General features: G+C 42.3%; 1 protein-coding gene across 2 annotated transcripts in view; it reads right to left on the reverse strand.

Annotated features, from left to right (window-relative positions):
- LOC144933763 (anoctamin-1-like) overlaps window positions 1-19,425 on the reverse strand; it is an 86,607-nt gene that overhangs the window by 51,505 nt on the left and 15,677 nt on the right. For both annotated transcript variants that reach the window (XM_078858833.1, XM_078858834.1), the window contains exons 7-13: window positions 18,633-18,697; window positions 9,696-9,830; window positions 9,202-9,362; window positions 5,359-5,441; window positions 3,017-3,094; window positions 2,271-2,351; window positions 84-158 (exon numbers count right to left, since the gene is read on the reverse strand). In XM_078858833.1, the coding sequence (XP_078714959.1) occupies window positions 84-158; window positions 2,271-2,351; window positions 3,017-3,094; window positions 5,359-5,441; window positions 9,202-9,362; window positions 9,696-9,830; window positions 18,633-18,697 (678 nt within the window). The remainder of the gene's footprint in view (window positions 1-83; window positions 159-2,270; window positions 2,352-3,016; window positions 3,095-5,358; window positions 5,442-9,201; window positions 9,363-9,695; window positions 9,831-18,632; window positions 18,698-19,425) is intronic.

Here is a 19,425-nt window from a genome sequence, read left to right on the forward strand (position 1 = left end):
ACGTGCGTAAAGCATTAATTGGCCGAACATAAACGTATATAACAAGGAAACACGTGTGCATAATAAAAAGTAACGTCACTGACCATGAATAAAATGCAGGAACAGTTGATGAGGAAACTCGGGAGCAGGTCTCTCCAACTGAGCCCGTACTCCTCTGTCTGTCGATCGGCACCACACACAGAATGCTTTAGTGTGATTCACGTGGGAGTGGCGAGGCTTTTGTGAGGAGGCTCATGGGTAAATCTCAGATGTATAAAGTCCTGGCTTGTGCGGTACCTCATTTGAAGGGGATCCTAGCACTGTCCGTATATAAATTGTGCAGTGGGCCCTACTCAGGGCCGTCTATAGGGGGGTGTGGAGCCTGGGGCAAATCACACTGCTTGCCCCCCCCCCCCCCCCCGATGCCTTCAAACTAAACCGAAAATATTACATCTGACACCATGACATCGTCGCTGGGGCCCCCCCTAAAGTGTGGGGCCTGGGGCGGTATCCGCGAACCGCCATACCCTAGGGATGGCTCTGACCCTCATGTGATATTGTGCTCAAGAGTTTGATTTGCAAGTAATGTTGCTAAGGAAGTTATGATATTATTTCATTCAGGATTCATTTGGACGAGCACAGGATTTTGTATAATCCGGCTATGTCAAACTGCAGATGTGCACTTTTAAAAACTGTCATTAATACACTGTTTTGCTGTCCTATGTCATAAATATAAAAAGTGTTTTTACAAAAGCATAGACGTGTATCTGCATATAAAGTTTCACAGGGCGCAATTCATAGACAATTTACACCAGCTAATGTGTCTGGTTGTGGCATAATCCTGGCCTGTATTGGCCCAATTCCACCATTTATCATTCATGAGCAGCTACTCTCACTACTGGGGGTTCGCATTCCACTCCACCTCAACCGTTGCTGTGAAGTGGCACTGTAAACTCGGGTGCAGATGAGGGTATGGCCCTGAATAGGGTCACCACTTTTCCACTCTAGACCAAACCCAGACATATTAGTATTTCTCAGGCTAGGTCTATTATCAAAAGTGTTCAGCATCCTCTAATACAGTTCAACTCAATACCACCAGATCTCATTATAAATCCATCTCTGCAACCCAAACACAAATACCAATTGCCAGACTGCCCAGGTCAAACCCGAGGGTGGCAACCCTAGCCCCAACAGTGGTGGAGGAGAGGGGGCTGCCTAACATTCTCGTGCGGCTGAGTAAGGAAGTCCTGGCAAGGAAGGGCCTATCCCATTCCCAATGGATCTGATCCATACAGCCTATACACATGCATGCCCAAACACATATATACACATATACATAACTGCTCTTGTTCGTTTTGATATGGGGGACCAATACCGTGGATCTAATAATCCGCAAAAAGATCACAAGTAATAGGAGTTGCACTGCAATGGGTCTTTGAAGCACAGTGTGTACACAACATGCTGTTTTTACTAAGATTGTCTTTCTGTATATCCGAGTCTCTCTGTCACAAGGAGAGACAACGATGGGGACATAAATACACACAGAACTAGAGACAAGACACAGAGACACACAAAAAGGGAGACAGACAAAGACATAGAGACACGCAAAGATACACGAACATATCATAACCATATTTGTGGATCATGGGAATAGGGTTGCGGGTAATATGGGTTTTCATGAACCCTACAATGCTCACGGATAATAGGGTAATGGATAAATGGAGATCTCCTTTATATAATACATGCACTCGCACAACACTAATACAAACGCCCACTTAACTGATGCATAGAGTTAGCATTTAGATTATTTAGATTCTTTGGATGCTAAAAATATCCACATGATAACCCACTTTGTTGAACTATCATTTGTGTCCAGGTAGCTTCAAAAAAATAAACTAATAGCTCAGTGATCTTTACCTGGTCAAATAAAAATAGTTTCGTTTTATTTGTATCTTTTGTGATTTGTTTACCTTCCCTACACTTTGAACGTCTGTCGTGTTTTTTTGTTTGTTGTTGTAACATTCTGATCCGCCTCTACTGGACATCTGTGAAAAAGAGCTGCATAGCTAATCGGATTCCTCCAATATAAATATTCTGATTCTTAGTCTCAGACAATACAGTCTCTGCCAGGGCTGGCATCTGTCCTTAACCTGGCATATTAACTCCATATGGCCCATACACCCTCTGACATGCACACATCATTACACACGCAAACATTTCAAGTCAATGATAATGAAATGTGGTTTTATACTGCATCACTTTCATCCCACGTGTCGGATCATACTCCTCACCATCCTGCTGCCCGTCATGATGGTCTCAGCCTTGTTCTTCCAGCGGTTATTGTGCGAGTCTTTTGACGGTTTCTGCAGCTTCTAAAAATATAAATGACTATGCATTACTTTTGGTTTGTGTTGAAATTTCTTAATAGGTGAGATTTATGTAACATTTACTCCAGGAAAATGGGATACAAATATGCATAGATACGTGCTGTGATTTACACGGATAAAAAGAGATGTAAATAGGCTTTGGGCAGGACATGTCGTGCGTAGCCAGCCGCACCTCCGATTCGCACGTTTGGCTATGTACGGCGCGAAAGAAGTTCAACACATATATACATGCATACTGCCCATAGACTAACGCTATCCACAGATTCAACAATTCCTATCGACTCAACACTGCAGCTTCGCTTCGCACGGTTTGCTATGTATGGCGGTGCGAAAGAAGTTCGACATACACGCATCGCGTACGTAATGAAGGAAGATGGCCAATGGACGAGACTGGTGATGGAATGGCAGCCAAAAGAGTGAACACGCATGAGGAGAGGATGACCATTGAGGAACAAGGAGCGATGGGAGCTCGTCTGGAAGAGAAAGGCATAATTGTGGCATCGGCTGGACGATGAAGGCTGATGAGGACATGGCGTGGTCATCACCCAGGAGTGAACTGATGGCAGCTGCTGAGGAGGATGATGATGACGTTTAATCATTCTCATCTCAAAGTATTTCAATTAGATGAGTACAAATAGGCTTTGACCGACCTGTGTTTTTGCAAGCTTGATGTCAACTTTCCTTTTCTTTTCCAGCAGCTTGGCTTCATACTCTGGCCGAAGTTGTTGCTGATAGAAAAATAACGCAAGCAGCCTGTGGTTATAATATAACTTACGGATGATAACACAGTAAATTCTCGGCGAGCCAGACTGGTCCGGCTAGTTAGACTGGGTGCAAAAACGAATTCAAATCAATGTAAATAAGTATAACCCGTAAAAACAAAGTTTTTCACTATAAATCCTTTATATGCGTGGCAGCGAACTTAATATAAAGGATTTAAAATATATTCGCCTGTGGAGGACGCGGGGATCGATCCCGCGACCTTTGGCATGGGAAGCGAGGGCGCTACCAACTGCACTACTCCGCCACGGCCTGTGGAGGGGTTACGCTCTGGGCTCTTATACTGTGACGTTCAGCCAAAGCGATGAATGAGTTCTATTTGAATATATATAAAATATTTTTTTTTTGCCTAAAAAGTGTAAAATTTTGGGAATTTTTTTTCACGAACATTAATTGTCTGGCACAACGAGTCTGTGTGGAAAATGTCAGCTCGATTGGATCACGGGAAGTGGGTTAAAAAACGAGCGAAAGATTTGCACGGTCCTAAGCAAGCAAGCACGCAAGCAAGCACGCAAGCAAGCACGCAAGCAAGCACGCAAGCAAGCACGCAAGCAAGCACGCAAGCAAGCACGCAAGCAAGCACGCAAGCAAGCACGCAAGCAAGCACGCAAGCAAGCACGCAAGCAAGCACGCAAGCAAGCACGCAAGCAAGCACGCAAGCAAGCACGCAAGCAAGCACGCAAGCAAGCACGCAAGCAAGCACGCAAGCAAGCACGCACGCAAGCAAGCACGGAAGCAAGCACGCAAGCAAGCACGCAAGCAAGCACGCAAGCAAGCACGCAAGCAAGCACGCAAGCAAGCACGCAAGCAAGCACGCAAGCAAGCACGCACGCAAGCACGCACGCAAGCACGCACGCAAGCAAGCACGCAAGCAAGCACGCACGCACGCAAGCAAGCACGCAAGCAAGCAAGCACGCACGCAAGCAAGCGAACTTAATATAAAGGATTTAAAAATATATTCGCCTGTGGAGGACGCGGGGATCGATCCCGCAACCTTTGGCATGGGAAGCGAGGGCACTACCAACTGCGCTACTCCGCCACGGCCTGTGGATGGGTTACGCTCTGGGCTCTTACACTCTGACGTTCAGCCAAAGCCATGAATGCGTTCTATTTGAATATATGTAAAATAATTTTTTTTTGCCGCAAGCAAGCAAGCAAGCACGCGAACTTAATATAAAGGATTTAAAAAAACCCACCATCAACCCTGTGTAAGAGTGTACGTGTACGTATATGTATTACTGTAAATATATTGGAAACATTATTTGATGATATTGCTATGGAATATTTGCACAAGCATAAAAAACCAAAAAACTCGTGAATGAAAACTTCACATCAGAACATTTTTAAACGTTATTATTACGAGGCTCCATGGTGTAAAATGCACTCTCTTATCCTCTCTATGATGTGCTACGAAGAAGGGCCTTTGCCCAAAGCGTTGCATATTATCTACGTGGGTTCATAAGACATGTTAACGGTTCATTTATACAGGAAATCCGAAGACCTGCATATTCCAATGGAAAGAATGAGCCACTATTGAAATTTACATATTCCCTTAAGAGATAACCACTTACCCAGAAAATGGTACTTATTTTAACAACCCCCAAAAAGAATAATAACCTGATTGCACATAAAATAGCATGTAATCAAGTCTAGGAATTATAACCTATTATTATAAAACAATGCCAACGTTTATCAAATTGATGGTTTATTCTTGTTTTCAATTTAGCATGCTGGTTAGTGCTGGGCGATTCCCACCATTCCTCACCATTCAGTTCTTGGCACGGGATCTAATGCTAATGGAACCGTGGGATTGTTAGAAATGTGGAACATCCAGCGTTATAGGGGGGTCTCCCAAATCCTGCCATAAAAGATGGTGATCGTGTGTTTCAGTGAGGACTCAGTGGTTACATGGCAGAAACACAAATTGTTTCTATTTAATTTTACCAGGTAAGGCCCCACTGAGCTATATAGCTCTTTTTCAGAAGCGACCTGGCTATCAAAAATGATAGCTCAAATAAGTGTGGCTTATCGTGTGGAAATTTATATTAGCCAAATACTGTAAATGCAGGGAAAACCCGGAAAAAAATCTACACAACCACGGGAAGAACACGCAAACTTCAAATATACAGCAGACGTCAGGGTCGGGATCGAACCCACTAACTCCTATATACCAGGCAAGGTAGTTAACATCTCGCCACCAAGTCGATCTCACCTCACTCTCCTCCATGCCATTGAGATCCCACGTGTAATTGAGGCGGGTCTCTATTCGTTTCCAGTGTTCCAAAAAAGTGGTTGCTACAGACCAGACAAAACGTGATGCGTCTCAAGGTACAGCTCACAACATATCACACACTGCACAGACATCCCCCTAAACAATGATGAATAAACATAACATACTTTTAGGGTTAGACAACGTACTTACAAAATAAATGTAAACATATGACATATGACAGTCTGCTTTTGTCTTTGTTAATCATCAATAGCTCTTTTTCCGTGCTTCTGATTGAAATGTGTACACGAGTCTTACTGTTGCCAATGCACTCAGCCTACGAGTGCAACGCGGTAACTCGATCCTCGACGACAACCAAGTCACATTCTCAATTTGGCGACGTGATGGACGTCGTGGGCGCAAAGACGTGGGGATGTTAAGTGAGTTGTGTTTTCATTGTTGCGTTATCTAACCATGGAGACAAGGGTTGATGTGACCTGCATCTTTAACATTTAAACAGGCGGGGTGGGAGCTCAATTAATTGTTCTCAGGCCATTGTGACAATTCATGATCGTAGCGTATTTGAAACGATGACAGTGCTGCGTTGTGCAGTTTCCACCACTGGCGCAGGACTGCCAAGGGAGATGAGCACCATCACGTGTTCATTAAAGGGACTCCTCTACTTACGAACGCGTTAGGTCTCAATATTCTGTTCATAAGACGATTTGTTCATAAGTCCAACTTTACTCCTGTCGATTCCAAACATGTTGTACGATGTTTACACTAAACACGGGGAATGGCTTTAAAAGTTGTATAATCTCCTGTTCTTCATGTTATGCAGATGTAGATGCCACTGGTTCTTTGTGTTCTATAGATGTAGATACTAATTCCCTTTGGTGCTCATGTTTCCTCTCTCCTCTCTTCGAACCGGAAACTGGACATACGGACAGGTGTGTTCATATCTCTGAAATTTCGTAAGTTGAATGTTCGTAAGTAGAGGCGTCCCTGTAATTTCAAAGCAAAGGTACACTCTCACTTTGTGTGTTTTCCAGCCACGGCTGTGTAACCTTTAGCATCAGCCTCTTTTTTTCAGACAAGAATGTCTGCACAACCAAATGTTTGAAATAAAATATATAACTTGGAAAAAGATAGGAAAAGGTCCTGCCCACTTACAACCCTTTTCACCAACCTGCAGTTCATTCCTGCTGGACGTTATAATGACTGCAACGTCAGCAAATCTAAGATTGTGAATTGTCATCTCCATTAATATGTATGCCTTTGTTTCTCAAATCCAATGTTCTGAAAATATATTCTGTGTCCCTTTTTAATATGCATTTTGAGACTTTCATCATGAAATCTTAGTGTGGCTGTTCCATTGTTAAAAATGGGTTTTATGTTTTTCTTGGGAGTTGAATGTGTTTGTATAGTCTACAATGGCCAGGTACAATGGAAATTTAAATTCATTGTTGGTCTTTTCCAGAGATATAGAGCTTCATGCTGCAATAGCTATTTTTTAGCTAGAGGGCCTCTTTACAAAAGTTGCAGATATCGATAGGCAGGCAGAAAGCTGATACAGGACCACTTTAGTGTGACCGCTCTGGCATGAAGGCTAAGCCCATATCTCATGTCCACACTGTGTACGCTGTGTGCTATGTAAGTTATCCACTATGAGCAACGGGTGGTGAGATGAGAACAGAAGGTAAAATGATGCGTGTATGCTCTGTATTGCATGACCAGTGTGCTACAACACCAGTGACCACCTGCACCACTCACATTTGATCACTTGGTACAATTGGCGATTGGGTTTACTAATTATTTGCACACATATCACTGTACATTAATTATTTGAAATTTTTTTGTTGCATTTTATCACGTAAATTAGGTCAATGCAATTGGGAAATGTAAATCAGCTTCTCTTTTTGTGTGATCAAAATCGTAACATGTGTGGTATTTTAATGTCTCGAGTTAAAATGATTAATAGGCCCTCACACTCGGGCGAAGTCTTCACCAGTGCATGTTACTCTCAACGATCTGTCTTAGAAAGTGTTCTTTGTATCTTTACCAATGTATAAATACTGTGATGATAATACAGCATAACAATTATGATTACATTAAAACATGACTATACATGTGGCCAGAACATAATTCATCAGCTGATGTGAGAAATATACTACTAAATATTCAGCGCTGCATGGATGTAAGTTGAATGTTTAAAAGTCCGAGATGATACCCTCATTCTCAGGCTGCTCGAGCCCAACCCCAGTTTTATGCCTGGGCATTAAATTGAAGAGCAATGAGATTAAATACTTGGGAGCTACCATCCCTGACATTTTCAAATGACCCTACTTGGTGAGTTTTCAAAAACTGCGACAAGACACAAAAATCCAACTCTGATCACTGGAATTCATTGACGATTTCTACCGCGAGTATCGTGCAATTGCTTCTGATGATTGTTCTCCGCAAATGTTTGTAATCTCTTTCATGTCCTATCTCTGGCACCCATATACTAAGTATAGATCTTAAATAGTCAACACTACTGAAAATTGCAGGAGGTTTCATCCTCCCGGATTTGCTTCAAAAATGCCATCACAGTGGGCAGCAGATTAATTCATATTTGGTAAACCAAATTGGAGTGTCAGCCACCGTCTTTTGTAGGGGGACATTTGGAAGCATATCAGTGCAATTTCCCTTCTGCGTGTACTCAGGGGTACTATTCCTATTGTGACCGGATGCAGTTAGACAGTTTAGTAATGTTGGTATATGTGTAGTGGTGATACGCGCTGGTAGTAAGGATCGTGGGGTAGCGCGTGGTGATTGGCTGTGTGTTGGTGACGCGCGCTGACGGTGAGGGATCGTAGGTCAGCGCGGGGTCATGGGTTATGTGATGGTGATTGGCTGTGTGTTGGTGACGCGCGCTGACAGTGATGGATCGTGTGGCAGCGCGTGGGGATTGGTTAGGTGCGCTGGCACAAGAAGGGATCGTGTGGCAGCGCGTGATGATTGGTCGGTTAGGGTGGGTGCTCGCATCGCGGTCCGCATAGGCTCCGTCTCCTTGGAGCGGAGGGTTATATAAGGCGGTGCGCGCGGGCGCTCGAGGAGAAAGTTGGTGACCAGTGAAGACGGAAGACGGAGGAGGAAGAGATAGGGCCCTGAGACACCTAGTCCCGCTGTCCTTGTAGGGACCGGGGCCCTGTGTGGCTCAGAGGCGGGACCTTGGGACCCGGGGGCCGGACGTCCGTGTGAGGACCGGGCCACGGGACCCAGTGGTCGTGATCCGTACCCAAGCTGGGGTGGGTCTAGAGGTTTCCCCGGATGCTACGGGGCTGGAATGCCCGTGTGTGTGTAGCCGGGTGGAACGTGTAGCGTGAGCAGTAGTTACCACCCGTGTCAGGTGGAACGTGTAGTGTGAGCAGTAGTTACCACCCGTGTCAGGTGGAACGTGTAGCGTGAGCTGTAGTGTCAACACGTGTTATTGTGACAACCTAAGTGTGAATAAAGTGTGCTACCCGTCAAGTGGTTTCCCGCCGTAGTTTACTATACTTCATATGTACAAAGAGTTGGCATATATAATAATGAATCATTCACAAAGTAATGTCATATGCATCCTGATTCATATGTTAGGGGAATTAACTGGTCTGTCTATATGTTGGCACAGGAATGGCCACGTAATTGCAAAATACTAAAACAAATCATTTTTTGTACAAAATATCAAGATTAATGACCTTTCCTTAAACACATGAAACAGGGCCTACATAAAACAAATCAGCATGCTTTGATGTAATCGAGTATGAATACCAGTGCAAACTAACAACACATTTTAACGTAAAAATTCTGAAATATGCTCACCCCAGAGGGCCATGAAGATGGAGAACAAGACGGTGGTGATGTTGTCAAACAGGTGGCTGCTCCTCACTCGGTCGCAGTTCTCACTGAGGCTCTTGTACTTGCACAGCTTGTCACACGTGGGACACATTGTGATGTTCTGGCCAAGCATGCAGGTCTCGAATCTGTCACATGACATCGCATTACCAGAGGGTAAACAGAGCATTACTGAGTACAACGAAACCATAACACTTTAAGCTACATAAATTTACTTTCGTTTTTTTTTATTGAATAGTCGACTCAAGATGTACAATTACAACAGTAACATTTCACTACCCAAAACACATCTGCCCAGTAGAAAATGTATCAGAAATGGATAAGAAAGTACTGTGATGGTGATGCTGTTGCAAGCTCATGGGTGATAAATATTAAGTGCACAACGAACCTTGTTTTGGAGTTTACCTGATGGCATTAGAAAGACCCCTTTGCAAGATTGTGAAAATATAAAATGTAATTACCCTGGAATGTCTTTGTCAGCAGCAAGCCAGCCATACAAGAACACCGCGATTCCCACCACGGAAGGAGGGATAAGCATTTGCGTGTACACTCCGAGCCAGGCAAAGTAGAGGCCAATCTTCTCTCCAAAATATTTCCTGAAATATAATAAGCCACAATATTACGTTCAAAAATGTTGCAACTCATGCATTTGAATACTTATTCTATTAATGTAGTGGACGTTATAAATTTGTATTAATATAATTTAGTTTCATCTTCTTGGTTCTTTCGGTAAAGTCACGTAGAAGAGAAGTAATAAAATAATAAAAATAAAACATAATAAAATAATTCTCACGACGTTTCGGCCACAACGCAAGCAGCCGTCCTCAGGTGAAAACCAGGTCTGTCGGGGAGACAGCGTCTGAATGAAACAGCACACGAGCTTGGAGCATATATATATAAGCTGGGGGAGGGGGGGAAAGGGCGCTTCGACAAAATAATTTGCATATCAAGAGGAATTTAGCATATTTATGGGAAATGCAGGAATGTGATTAGTACTACATATGCCCGTGCATTATGCAGGATTAGCAGCATCCAAGGGAGGGGATATGGGAAATGCAGGTATGTGAATAGTACTAATTATGCCCGTGCATTATGCAGGATTAGCAGCATCAAAGGGAGGGGTAGCATTAATAAAGGGAAGGGATGTTAATAGTATGTAGCTGCAGTAACTAAAACCAAAACGTAAACAACTAAAGTATAAACTACATAGTATCATCAGTATACTAACTATACTCTACAATAAGCTGAGATACTAACAGTAAGTAATACATTACAATTCTACGTCGTAAAAATTATATAATATGCTTCCATCTAAACTTTATTCTCTTATATTAGACGAGTCTACACCGTTCTATATACTGCCATAGACAAAACCAACATTACATCATATACTGTATTGCTATAAACCACCCTATATCTTATACATTGTAATATAACACTGTATTATTCTACCCACCCTAATGTATATCACACTGCTATATATTCACTATACAATTACGATACTATATATTACTTTGAACATTGTATTAAGCATATAAATGTTATACTATTTGTTATTATACACTGTACCATTGACCGTCGTGTCAATGGGTGAGTAGTGTGGGAAACTTGCAGCGGAGCAAAGAATCCATTCCCTGCGGAGAATACAATGCCAGTGAGTGGAACGCGGTCTGAAAGTCACCGTAAACGTGAACACAATCAGTTAAGATCCGAAATGGTTTATTACGTCCTTCCAATGATTGCTAAGCCAGAATCCATCTTCTCGGTTGGAATTGTCTCTGTGTTTGTATATGTGGATCGCCTCATGAACGAATCTCTCATGGTAGCCAGATGGCTTGCAGAGAACCTCTGTCTTGGAGAAGTCAATATCATGTGAGCCCACTGAATTGTAACAGTGATCTGCCACGGCTGAGGTGTTTGTCCTACCATGTTTCAAGTCTGCTTTATGTTCACGGATGCGGTCCGAGACATGTCGTTTGGTTTCTCCAATGTAACTGCTACCACAGAGGCAACTTAGTTTGTAGACGCCAGGGTACTGTATGTCTGGAACCACATCTTTTACTGACGGGACCAGATCACGGATTTTATGTACTGTGTTGAATCGGACCTGGATCTTGTGTTTAATCAGGATTTTGGAGATATTTATTGTGACCCCTGCAATGTAGGGTAAGGTGATGGTCTTGAAAGGCTCCTCAACTGGATCCTTCTTGATGGTTGGAGTGATGGCCTTGCGGATTGTGTAGTCGGAGTAACCATTAGCCTTAAGAGCTTGGCGTACGTGTTTGAGTTCACTGGCAATGTGTTCCTGGTCGGAAATGCATTGGGCTCTATGGTATAGAGTTTTGATGAGGGAATTCTTCTGGGATGGATGGTAGTGGGAATCCGGGTTCAGGTAAGCATCCGTATGGGTGGCTTTCCTGTAGACAGAGTGGCTCATTGAACCATCAGGTCTCCTTTTAATTAGGACATCCAAAAAGGGTAGCTTGCCATCTTTTTCGACTTCCATGGTGAATCTGATGGCTGGATGTATGGAATTGATGTGGTCGAGAAATTGGTCTAGAGCAGGCCGGCCATGTGGCCAGATGACAAAAGTGTCATCTACGTACACTTTTATTATCGGGCCACATGGCGGGCCTTCTCTAGACCAATTTCTCGACCACATCAATTCCATACATCCAGCCATCAGATTCACCATGGAAGTCGAAAAAGATGGCAAGCTACCCTTTTTGGATGTCCTAATTAAAAGGAGACCTGATGGTTCAATGAGCCACTCTGTCTACAGGAAAGCCACCCATACGGATGCTTACCTGAAACCGGATTCCCACCACCATCCATCCTAGAAGAATTCCCTCATCAAGACTCTATACCATAGAGCCCAATGCATTTCCGACCAGGAACACATTGCCAGTGAACTCAAACACGTACGCCAAGCTCTTAAGGCTAATGGTTACTCCGACTACACAATCCGCAAGGCCATCACTCCAACCATCAAGAAGGATCCTGTTGAGGAACCTTTCAAGACCATCACCTTACCCTACATTGCAGGGGTCACAAAAAATATCTCCAAAATCCTGATTAAACACAAGATCCAGGTCCGATTCAACACAGTACATAAAATCCGTAATCTGGTCCCATCTGTAAAAGATGTGGTTCCAGACATACAGTACCCTGGCGTCTACAAACTAAGTTGCCTCGGACCGCATCCGTGAACATAAAGCACACTTGAAACACGGTAGGACAAACACCTCAGCCGTGGCAGATCACTGTTACAATTCAGTGGGCTCACATGATATTGACTTCTCCAAGACAGAGGTTCTCTGCAAGCCATCTGGCTACCATGAGAGATTCGTTCATGAGGCGATCCACATATACAAACACAGAAACAATTCCAACCGAGAAGATGGATTCTGGCTTAGCAATCATTGGATGGACGTAATAAACCATTTCAGATCTTAACTGATTGTGTTCACGTTTACGGTGACTTTCAGACCGCGTTCCACTCACTGGCATTGTATTCTCCACAGGGAATGGATTCTTTGCTCCGCTGCAAGTTTCCCACACTACTCACCCATTGACACGACGGTCAATGGTACAGTGTATAATAACAAATAGTATAACATTTATATGCTTAATACAATGTTCAAAGTAATATATAGTATCGTAATTGTATAGTGAATATATAGCAGTGTGATATACATTAGGGTGGGTAGAATAATACAGTGTCATGTTACAATGTATAAGGTATAGGGTGTAACATCCCAATTTCTGACAATCTAAAAACGGTACTGGCCAAAGGACTAAATTTTGCCGTCACCCCTAAATATATACCAGTAGAGGATGTGATTTCTCAGATTGATGTAGCCCTCAGAGGCATAGGACACATACATGCGGATGTAGCAAGAGCTGAAATAGCAACTATTCTTAAGAATGCTAAGAAACCCACTAGTAACATCAGCAAAAACGAACGCTCTGAACTCGTGGACCTAAAAAAGAGAGATGATATAGTCATCCTCTCGGCAGACAAGGGCAATGCCACGGTCATCATGGATAAAGATTCATACAACAACAAAATCCTGGACCTACTTAATGATGGGAGTTACTCCAAAATTAAAAACGATCCCACTAAAAGCCTAACGACAAAAACCAACAGCATCATCACGAGTTCGACTTCCCTAATCGAACCAAGCAAACGTCCCTCTCTAAAACCATCGGTGGCAAGACCTCCCAGACTCTATGGTCTTCCCAAGATCCATAAAGAAGGCACCCCGCTACGACCCATCGTGTCGACAATAAACTCCCCTACTTACAAACTAGCCCGGTTTCTATCAGATACTGTACTTCCCTTCACAGGCAAGACCTCTTCGGCAGTACTCAACTCAATCCAATTAGTCTCTATGGTTAAGGACATGGTACTATATCCTGATGACATCCTCGTCAGTTTTGATGTAGTATCTCTGTTTACCAAAGTCCCAGTACCGGACACCCTAACAATAATTGAGGACTTAGTCCAACATGGATTGAATTCTGATGTACCTGCGCTGGTTAGGCATTGCCTCACCAACACCTATTTTACCTGGAATGGCACCTTCTACAAACAGAATGAGGGTACCCCTATGGGCTCCCCCTTGTCACCAGTGATAGCCAACATGTTCATGGAAAAGTTTGAATCAGACGCCATCCAGACATCCACCCTGCGTCCTTCCCTGTGGAAGAGGTATGTGGATGACACTTTCGTCATCTGGCCACATGGCCTCCCAGCATTGAACCACTTCTTGGACCACATTAATTCCAGACACCCATCCATCAGATTCACCATGGAAGTGGAGAAAGATGGTAAACTACCATTCTTGGATATTCTGTTTGAGAGGAGACCTGACGGATCCTTGGGACATTCTGTGTACAGGAAAGCCACCCACACAGATTCCTACTTGAAACCGGATTCCCACCACCACCCATCTCAAAAGAATTATCTCATCAAAACGCTATACCACAGAGCCCATGGCATTTCTGACCAACACCACCTGGCCGGTGAATTAAGACATGTACATCGGGCCCTCAGGATGAACGGATACTCTGACCGCACCATACGCCAAGCTGTTTCTCCCACCATACAGAAACAGCCACATGAAACTCCGACCAAAACTATCACATTACCATACATAGCAGGAGTGCCCAAAAAGATCTCCAAAATTCTAAACAAACATAAGATCCAAGTCCGATTCAGTACAGTGCATAAAATCCGTGATCTGATTCCATCTGTGAAGGATGTCGTTTCTGACTTACAGTATCCTGGAGTCTACAAACTGAGTTGCAGTTGTGGTGATTGCTACATTGGAGAAACGAAACGTCATGTTTCTGATCGTGTCCGCGAGCAGAAGTCAGATCTGAAACACGGCAGAACTGATTCTTCGGCTGTTGCCGATCATTGGTACAACTCTGTGGGCTCTCATGAAATTGTCTTTTCCGAGACCAAGGTGCTCTGCAAACCTCCTGGCTACCATCAAAGATTTGTACACGAAGCCATACAAATATACAAACACAGACATAATTTCAACCGTGATGAGGGTTACAAACTGAGTAATCATTGGAAAAATGTGATTAACCATGAAAAAAAGATGTAACTATACTTATTTGCACCATCTTATTTGACAGACAACTATTACAGGTTATTGATAGACAGCCAGTTTGTTGTTTTACCAGTTTTAGTTTTTACTTGCTTTCTTTTTTCACACTTTTGTTTTGTATGCTAGGTGTTAGTTACAAACCGCATCTCTCCATAACAAAGGCTCAGTCCTTTGTTATGCAGTCTATTCTTAGTCTTAAGCCTCACCTCACCATATTAATAAAAAGTGTGCCGTTCCTGGCCCTTCCCCCCTCAACCATTATATATACGGGGTGGTATTTCTTGTGATCTCTCATTTACTTGATACAGCTGTCGTGGCTGTGACGGTTCCACCTGAAGACGGAGGCTTGTGTTGCTTCCGAAACGTCGTGATTTTTATTTTGTTTTATTTACTTTTATTAATTAAATTTTTTACCTACGTAACTTTACCGAAAAAAACCTAAGAATAGGTATAGGGTGGTTTATAGCAATACAGTATATCATTTAATGTTGGGTTTGTCTATGGCAGTATATAGTACGGTGTAGACTCGTGTAATATAAGAGAATAAAGTTTAGATGGAAGCATATTATATAATTTTTACGACGTAGAATTGTAATGTATTACTTACTGTTAGTAACTCAGCTTATTGTAGAGTATAGTTAGTATACTGATGATACTATGTAGTTTATACTTTAGTTGTTTACGTGTTGGTTTTAGTTATTGCAGCTACATACTATTAACACTCCTTCCCTTTATTAATGCTACCCCTCCCTTTGATGCTGCTAATCCTGCATAATGCACGGGCATAATTAGTACTATTCACATACCTGCATTTCCCATAAACATGCTAAATTCCTCTTGATATGCAAATTATTTTGTCGAAGCGCCCTTTCCCCCCCTCCCAACCCAGCTTATATATATGCTCCAAGCTCGTGTGCTGTTTCATTCAGACGCTGTCTCCCCGACAGACCTGGTTTTCACCTGAGGACGGCTGTTTGCGTTGTGGCCGAAACGTCGTGAGAATTATTTTATTATGTTTAATTATTATTATTTTATTACTTCTCTTCTACGTGACTTTACCGAAAGAACCAAGAAGATGAATCCCTGCAGTCACGAAAGCTTTAAATCGAAATATAATTTAGTTTGTTTACCCAGGAAAGCCTCACCTAGTCTCAAGACTATTTCAGGAGAGTCCTGACAAGTTTTTCGGAGTCGGAGTTGCTGAGTAAACCCAACTGAGGAATGTGCAGGCAAAGTTTTCAGCATTGGGACGTTTGGACAGTACCAGTTAGAATGTATGATTTTTTTTTATCTGGGCGGAAACCGATAGAGACAAAGGGATAACAAGGGTGGGATGTACAGACTCCACACAGAAAGGCACCCTAGTAGAGGATCAAACCCAGGCACTTCTTGATATGTATATTATTTGTGTCATACATATACACTCATAGAATTCGAATTTAATAAAAACATGCCCTTTCCCATTATCCATGTTTTATCAGAATGATTCACGTGTACTCTTCACCGTTAAGCATTAGTGATTAGTGACTGAAAATGTGAAAATATTTTAACCATCTGGAAGAAAATCAGGCATAATACAAAGTAAAACTTGGAGAATGAATATCAATCCCAACATCATTCTAAAATTAAATATCTTATTTCCGCAATTGAATTTAACTTCAAACTGAAAAGCCATGAACTCAAATAGGAAATTAAAACATGGGTAACATTGCTCACCTAAATTTAAACACGTGCAAATCCCTTCCTGATTGCAGGTGATATCACTCTTTGCCATATCATGCGTGTTCGTCATGTGATAGGTGAGGTCTCAACTGACCGAGAAAAGATGATTCTTAATCATGAGTAACACGGTACCCCTTTACTAAAACATGACTCTTAAGACTTATTTTTAGCACATTGAATGTTTGCCCAATAATATAAGTCATTTTGCATCGGGGAGGAAACTGGAATATTAGGACAAACAAAATAAACACATGAATGGAGATAACATTCAATATTTATCCAGATCGGCGAGCAGCTTGCTTGTTCTCCTGCTATCTCCTTGGCACCGCACTGGGGTTGATGTCTGGGTCATGCAGCAATTTCTGTTGATTCAGCCCCCCCACCCCCCGCTTCCAAAACTGTTTGAATTAATTCAGATTGTCTACAGCGGCAGTTCTCAACCTTTTTTTAATCCTTTATATTAAGTTCACTTGCTTGCCCGCTTACGACCGTGCAAATCTTTCGGTCGTTTTTTAACCCACTTCCCGTGATCCAATCGAGCTGACATTTTGCACACAGACTCGTTGTGCGTGACAATTAATGTTCGTAAACATTTTTTCCCCAAAATTTGACACTTTTTAGGCAAAAAAAATATATTTTACATTTATTCAAATAGAACTCATTCATGGCTTTGGCTGAACGTCACAGTGTAGGAGCCCAGAGCGTGATACCTCCGCAGGCCCTGGCGGAGTAGCGCAGTTGGTAGCGCCCTCGCTTCCCATGCCAAAGGTCGCGGGATCGATCCCCGCGTCCTCCACAGGTGAATATATTTTTAAATCCTTTATTAAATCCTTTATATTAAGTTCACTTGCTTGCCCGCTTACGACCGTGCAAATCTTTCGGTCGTTTTTTAACCCACTTCCCGTGATCCAATCGAGCTGACGTTTTGCACACAGACTCGTTGTGCGTGACAATTAATGTTCGTGAAAATTTTTTTCCAAAATTTTACACTTTTTAGGACAAAAATATTATATTTAATTACCAATTGCTTAATGGTGGCATGCAATCATCTGACCCATAGGTGGCAGCCATCTCAAGCCAGAGGACGAGATGACTCTAGCCGCCACGCATATAAAGGATTTATAGTGAAAAACTTTGTTTTTACGGGTTATACTTGTTGGCTACTGCTGACTGCTGTACCCCCCTTCTTAAATTTAGTTTCAACTGAGTAACTCCCCTTGCCTTACCCAACACGGTTCAGAGAAATAAATGTATGAATAATGAACATCAATATTTTAACTAATTGTCAATTTTGTGAGGTATCCTAACTAGCTGGTAACTCTAAGCGAATAAAAAAAAATCAACGGACGCTCTGCATGCGTGACGTGATTTGTTCGCGCTCGCTGGTTACTCTTGTAAACCGCATTGTTTATAATCAATGAGTTTAGAAAGGTATTTTATATCGTTCGAGGTTACCATGTCGATTTACATTTTATCGTAGTTATTTTATATTGGCATATTCATACATAATTATTCACCAATGACTATCATGTATGATATAATTTCACACATTTATAAATCACCTCACGTACCCCCTGGTTGAGAACCACTGGTCTACAATTATAGGGAAACTAATATATTCGTAAAAGCCTTTTCCCACATGTAAGAGTTCTATTACATAATAATTTTTTGTGAAGGAATTCAAATGCCTTTTTTAAAATCATACTTTTTGCTAGGTATGAAAGCCAAGACATGCAAAGATTCAAAACTATAGTGGGAGGGCTAACATACAGTAGGGTGCACAATATAGATACCATTTGGATCTGTAACATTTTCTCAGTGTAATTATGGTTGTCCACATGAAAACTCAAATCACTGATCTTTTTCCCTGATGGAGTGTGGGTCAACAAATTACTCCTATAGAGTAATCATTGGTCTGCTCATCACAGAAATGAAAGAGGGACGAATGCCACCCTCTCTCTCTCCCTGAGTATCTTGCACGTGTGATTTGTCGGATTGCAAACAAAGGCACAAAAAAAAACACAGCCGCTATGGCACAAACAAAACCCTTACTTGATGAGTTCAAGTGGCTGGTACTTGTAGAACTTGTTATAGCTGGCCCATTCATCGTGCAGCAGCTGCACAGGAGCACATTGATCGTATTCGAGTTTGGTCACGTCTCAAAACATGATTTCCTGCACAATTACATATATACATACTACGGCACTGGTTTATTACAAGTTCCATTACAATTAAAGCAATTACAGTAGACTCTCGATTATCCGCGTGTGGTTTATTTGATTTGCAGATTCACCGCACACCTGAGATTTTGACATAAATTAATAACTCACGGATTTTTCCTTCAGCCCAAATTAATAATCTTAAAACGTTATACATTCTTATTCTTGGAAATGTGTATTACAAGTCACACAGTGCTTAAACTAACCAAATATGTGCTCCGGTTAATCCAAAATCCACATGATCGCCTCTAAAGTACAGTAGTTGCAATATATTTACAAAAGTGGGCAGAGTTTGATGTTGATTGGCGTGGCTCTGCTGCTGTTCACTTAGTGGGCACTCTCATGGGCAGGAGCAGGAAAGTGTTACCACTGAGCACGTGCATCGGTCGGCCGATCGTTAGTATTTGTTCTTAATGTAAACCTATACATAGAGATCTGCAGAAAATGGATATCTTTTGAATGATCTGCGGCCGTCCTCCCCGTCATTAGCGTGGATAATCGAGGGTCTTCTGTACATCAATGCAAATTGTCTTACAAACGCTCTGAAGTCATCGTTGTACTGAAAAAGTAAAGCGACTGTAGTACCGTCAATGAATACACTACAGTAGTATCCGTGCTCACAACTG

This window comes from Lampetra fluviatilis, chromosome 8, assembly GCF_964198595.1.
Source record: "Lampetra fluviatilis chromosome 8, kcLamFluv1.1, whole genome shotgun sequence".
In the NCBI taxonomy this organism is placed as follows: Eukaryota; Metazoa; Chordata; class Hyperoartia; order Petromyzontiformes; family Petromyzontidae; genus Lampetra; species Lampetra fluviatilis.